The sequence below is a fragment of the Brassica oleracea genome, chromosome C2 (assembly GCF_000695525.1).
Source record: "Brassica oleracea var. oleracea cultivar TO1000 chromosome C2, BOL, whole genome shotgun sequence".
Taxonomy (NCBI): domain Eukaryota; kingdom Viridiplantae; phylum Streptophyta; class Magnoliopsida; order Brassicales; family Brassicaceae; genus Brassica; species Brassica oleracea.
In genome coordinates this window covers 18,470,267-18,475,991 of record NC_027749.1, presented here as the reverse complement: position 1 = coordinate 18,475,991, position 5,725 = coordinate 18,470,267, and the positions used below count along the sequence as shown (strand labels likewise).

The window sequence follows — 5,725 nt, the reverse complement described above, 5'->3', positions numbered from 1 at the left end:
CACCTATGAGCGACACGTCATCAGAAAACACTAAAGTGACTTCTCATTTAATATATAGGAGGATTTATTTAAATTAGATCTAAAATTTAAGGTAAGTCTAAAAACATTGAACATCACTTGCTATATAATCTAAAGAATATTACAAATAACAATTTATGGCAACTAATTATCGAAATTATAGAAATATTAATAATGTTTTATTTATTACTTTTAATATTTATAAACTATAAAATATAATGAATGAATTTTTATATAAGATAATTATAATATATTTATACTCTACTTGATGAATTGTATTCGAAAATAATTATATAATAACTATTTTAAATATTACAAAATCCAATCATTTCTATTAATATGATTTCTAAATTATTTATCGTTGTTTACAGTATAAATTTATCAGAATTTTAAAATTATATATATAATGTTATAAATTATTTATACTACTATATATTGATTGAGAAGTCACATAAGTGATTTTTATTACGTGTTGATCATAAATGAACTCTTCAAATTGTTATAATTTGATTGACCGATGATTTTTAATTTTATTTATTATAATAATATCTAAAAGGAAAGGATAATTCAATTACCACTTTCCAAATAATCTACATTTAAAATAATTATTTATGGTAACTAATTGTTGAAACTATGAAAGAGTAATAAAGCAATCAATTTATTTATATATTTACAAATTACATAAAATAATAAACAAAAATGTTTATTTGAATTGATATAATGATTTTATATTTGTAAAGAAAGAAATATCTTTGTATATAAAGTATCATAATAACTATTAATGTCTAATAATTAAATGCATGCTTTATACATCATTTATAAAATTATAAACACATTTATAAAATTATTTATATTGGCTTATCAGATGCTTTAAATTATTATAAGAGGTTCTAAATCATTTATAGAAGCTTATACATTAATTTATAAAATGTATTTTGAAAATTTATCCTCATATTAAAATATTTTGAATTTTTTCATTTTCAATGGTAAAATTTCTCAACTATGTTTACTTAGTGTAGAAACCCCTAAACTAAAGATTTACTCGTAGTAATGGTAATTATGACCTGTTAGAGTTTAATTCACTAAATAAAGTTAGTTTAAGGGTTTTTTTCGTTAAATACTTAGTTTGGGGGTTTCTACCCAAAACAAACTTAGTTGAGGAATTTTAACGTTAAAATTCATTATTCTTTCCTTATTATCTATTATTTAAATCCTTATAGTGTGATTTGTTTTATCAAAAAACCAGTTGCAATCAACTGACGAGATATCTTATTTTCTAATATCATGCATTTAATATTTAAATACATATAGCAAGATTTGAGTTACCAAAATTATGTATATATTATATCTCATAGGTGAATTAAAATTTATTAGAGGATATTCTATCTCATAGCTTCTCTTGAAAGCTAGGTCATTTAGAAACTTAAACAAATTTTTTATATAAATATCACGCCACCCCCATTAGTTTCACGCATCTATCTTTTAAGTTTTCATATGTTTTTGATCGTTCTAATTTAAATTCTACTTTTGTGATCTTGCGCAGGTGTATGATAATCAATAAGTAACTCATAGACGGGAACACCATTACTGGTAATTTTACTGGTATCTCTATCTATATTTTTGCATCAGTAGTGATTCAACTAACAAAAAGAGACGACTCTGTTTATCCAGGAACTGATCATTCCTTTCGAAAAAGGTAATTCTTTTTTTTTATAAAGTTAAATCACTTAGCAAAAATATATTATAAGATGTGTATGCTAATCAAGTGCAATTTATTTATTGTGCGTAATCCTTTTCAAGTACGTCTGAGAGCCAAAGGTAATCTAAAACTTTTTAAAAACTTTGAAACTCATTGATGTTGTCCTATCAATTATATAATTTGTTATCTTTTGGGGATTGTTTACATCTATAAATATTTTTGTTAGAATTACCTCTTTTCTGACTCAAGGTTTAGAGAAGGAAACTGTAAATCATCTATGCTGTTACAATGAAACCAATGATAATAAATCTCGGATAATTCAAATCTCTCTTTTATATTTCATGGCTGATTTTTTTATTGGGGTTATGCGTGAAATATTTGTTTTTTTTCTCAATTATATTTTTTTGATGTTTTAAGATTAGTGTTAAATGTGATCGTTTGAAGCATAATGCATTCTCAGAACACACCTCCATGATAAACACTTCTATGTAAATTGTGTCAATTATGCTAGTGATTTTGCATCTGAGTATTGTGACTGATGTTCCAAGAGAGAAAGCGTATCATCTCAAACCGAGATTGTTGGGAAAGGTAATTGATTTATAAATGTAATTGGATAATTGACATCTAAAGGATACATTTTATTAGATAGTACCAAACAATCCTTTTAAACCTTTTGAACTCTAACTTTTTGAACTAACAAAATAATCATGTTTAATCTATAAACAGTTAAAAGAGTTATGTATCTAAAGGATACGCTTTATCAGATATAAATGATACGTTTTATTAGATAGTACCAAGCAGTCCTTTTAAACTCAAACAATGCCATGTTCCGAGTTGTACACATTGTATTGACCTTTTTTTTCCTTGAGGTGTGTATTCAGATAGCAGTAGTGAAGTGCAGATATGAAGTAATCTCAACCAAAATTAAGAAAAGTCTTTTAAAAGCAGAGATAATCACATGGGCCTCTCTTGAACATGGCAAACAACCAGCAGTTTTGCTAGACCCGAATTTTTTAAACAGGTTTTCTACTTTCTATTTTCTTATTATTTAGTTTCACTTGATGAGAAGTTTGAATCACAGACTCTTGACATTTTAAAATTTATATTATTTGTTTGTGTAATGGTGCAGAGGTTTCAATGAGACCGGCTTATCATTCTTCCAAGAAAGTAAAGGACTATGACAAGCTTGAAGCTGAAGTGAAGAAGAATAGAAGGATGATAAGCTTGAAGGAGACACTGCTTTGAACAAGTTCTTCCGTGAGATATATTCGACTTCTGATGAGGATATGACGAGTGCTAGAGCAAATCATTTGTGAGTATCTATCTATATGTATTCCTATTTAGTCTTTTTCTCTCATGGGGATTACAATTTTTTGGCATTTTGATTGACTCTTTTGCAGTTTTGCACAATCAACAGGTGGAATCTATTGGGACAGTGCTTTCAATAGACTGGAAAGATGTTGGTGCTATGAAAATCGAGAGCACTCTTCATAATGATCTGGCGCTCAAGACATGAGATATATGATCTTATATGATGTATGAGTTTTATCTTAATCTAGACAGAACTCGAGGCCTTGGTCTTAAGGTCTGGTTTCTTTACTTTATGGACTTAAGGTACTTTGTATTTTTCATAACTCATATTGTTTATACAAAACATTGAAATTTTTAATCTAAACGTTATAATGTATTCTTTGTTCATATGAACATAGTATAAATATCAATATGTAACATCCAATCTTTCATATTAACCACATACATGTAACATAAGATTCTTATGTAACATAAGTATTATATAGTTGTAAATATGTAATTATCAATTTAATATTAATGTTAATGCCCGCACATGCTAGTATTCATTACATCGTTATATATACAAATTGTCTCAAAAATAAGGAAAAAAAGACTTGCAAAGGAAGCAGGCATAGATAGAATAAACAAGTATCAGTTACAAAAAAAAACATGTGTAAGTTGTACCCAGACTTGATCTTCATTCCCCTAATCTAACCATCTCACGAATCCAGTAAAATCACCAAACCAATCTCACAAACTAATCAAACCAAACCAAGCAGCCTTAGCTTTGCGTTATTTTAATTAGGAGCTAGGGGAAATAAAGCTCATTATATTCCTGCTTCACATCATCAGTGAAAGTCCTCTGTTGTTGCTGGATTCTCTGAAGATGTGATGAGAGTTGCAGTAGATCAACCGTGGATGATCCGTTTCCATTACATGAACTAGAACTAGTAACAGATTTGGTCTTCTTACCAGGATCGATCCTCAACGGCTGCATCTGATGATAGTCTCCTGTGGAGTGGTTGAGGTTTTGGCATGGTTGAGTGATTGAGAAGCTTTTGTTTGGATTATTTGCAGACAAGTGTTGTTGGGACTGAGCTGACAGAAGAGAGAGAGCACAAGTAGAGCGTGGCACCGCCTCTTGTAAGTCCCAAATATAAGATACACCAGAAGCTTCCATCGCTGGCTTAGGTTCATCTTTGAAACTCACGAGTCTACTTGCACGGTGGTCGTGCTCATCCATTACTCTGTACAAGAAGCTACCAGGAAACGACTCTGGCAAGACCAACGAGAAGTCATTAAATGAAACATAGTTAAGTGATGGGGAAGGGAGAGGCAGAGACATTGTACCTTGAGGAAGAAGCTTATGCCGCTTACCGGGTAAGAAATAGAAAGAAGGCTTTCTTCTTCGCTCGTTGTGACCAGCTAATCGTCTTCTGCAACTTCTCTTCCCATCATCAAACTCCGAGAGGAAATGAAACCTGACCAGCAGAAGAAGAAGAAACATATCATTAACATCTAACAAAGTAGAGAGCCAAGGAGAAATGAACAAAACCTGCTGCACTGTTGGCAAAACCTCTGTTCAACACCGCTAACTATAACGACAGAACTCTTTGAATGAGCATCGCAAACTCTGTGCCTTTTGTGGTAATCTTTAGAAAAGCTGAGATCCATATTGCAACCGTAGACTTGACACAAGGGACTCTGTGAGCACGAGTTTGAAGCTCGGGTCTTTTTAGCCCGCAGGGACGAAGTACCATCATGGTTCTCGTAAATCCTGAATTTGAAATCTATCCTAGACAAGTTCGAAGATTGGTTCTCCTCAACGTAACTCGAAGAAGCCACTTTGGTAATGAATCCATCACTTGTCTCCATCTCAAATCCAGGCATGGAGCTTTGGTTCTCAGCAATGGTTCCATTAGGTAGGAAAACGCTTCTCCCGTAGCTCCAAGAATCCATCGATTAGCAAAACTGAAACACAAGTGATTAACGAATCAGTACAAGGGTTCAAGTTCAAAGCTTTTCGCTTTCTGATACACAACCCTGAAGTATGAAACTTTCATTTCAATGTTGATTTGGGAGTGGGAACGATTCAACTATTCCTTCGATTGGCACAAAACCCAGATGTGATTGACGAGAATATTCCAACCCTAAAGGCCTAAACTATGAAACGAAGAGTAAAAATCAATACTTTGGATCAAAATCAAAGAATGCTCACCGATTAGAATAACAGAGAGACGAAGAGGGAAACTCAGAGATAATTGTAGAAAATATAAGAAAAAGGTGAAAAAATTGAAGGAATAAAGGTGACGTCGATGGAGATACTGTTGGGGTCAACATGATTTCCACTCCACCCATCTTCACCACATCCTATTTTTCTCATTTTTTTTAAAAGTCTCCATTCTGTTTTTTTTTGTCAGCATGTAATTATTTTCTTTTTATAAAATATTTTTAGTTAATTTGTAAAATAACATGTGTTAAAGAATATAGCTCCTTTTTGGATAATTAAGAGCTTGATTGTTTTCAGTTTCTAAAATGGTTTCTGTATTTAGTTTTTGAAAAGCCATTTTTTTGCAGATCATGATTTTGAAAAAAAATGATTCTCTATATAAAAAAAACAAAAGCAGTGTATTTCAACTTCCTATTTCTACATAAAAAAACAAAAGCAGTGTATTCTTAAATTGTGGCCAAGGATAGTTCTTTTATTTCTATTTTTTT

General features: G+C 31.0%; 1 protein-coding gene across 3 annotated transcripts; it reads right to left on the bottom strand.

Moving 5' to 3' along the window:
* Positions 1-3,535: 3,535 nt before the first annotated feature.
* On the bottom strand, positions 3,536-5,312 carry LOC106324748 (squamosa promoter-binding-like protein 6). 3 transcript variants are annotated; one of them, XM_013762723.1, is made up of 4 exons: positions 5,226-5,312; positions 4,563-4,978; positions 4,358-4,488; positions 3,536-4,282 (listed from the first exon to the last, which is right to left on the bottom strand). In XM_013762723.1, exons 2-4 carry the CDS (start codon positions 4,964-4,966, stop codon positions 3,816-3,818), a joined length of 1,002 nt encoding a protein of 333 aa, XP_013618177.1. In that variant the 5' UTR covers positions 4,967-4,978; positions 5,226-5,312; the 3' UTR covers positions 3,536-3,815. The 3 variants fall into 3 exon arrangements, with proteins under 3 accessions (XP_013618177.1, XP_013618178.1, XP_013618176.1); XM_013762724.1 differs by having other exon boundaries at positions 4,385-4,488; XM_013762722.1 differs by having other exon boundaries at positions 3,536-4,488.
* Positions 5,313-5,725: the final 413 nt, after the last annotated feature.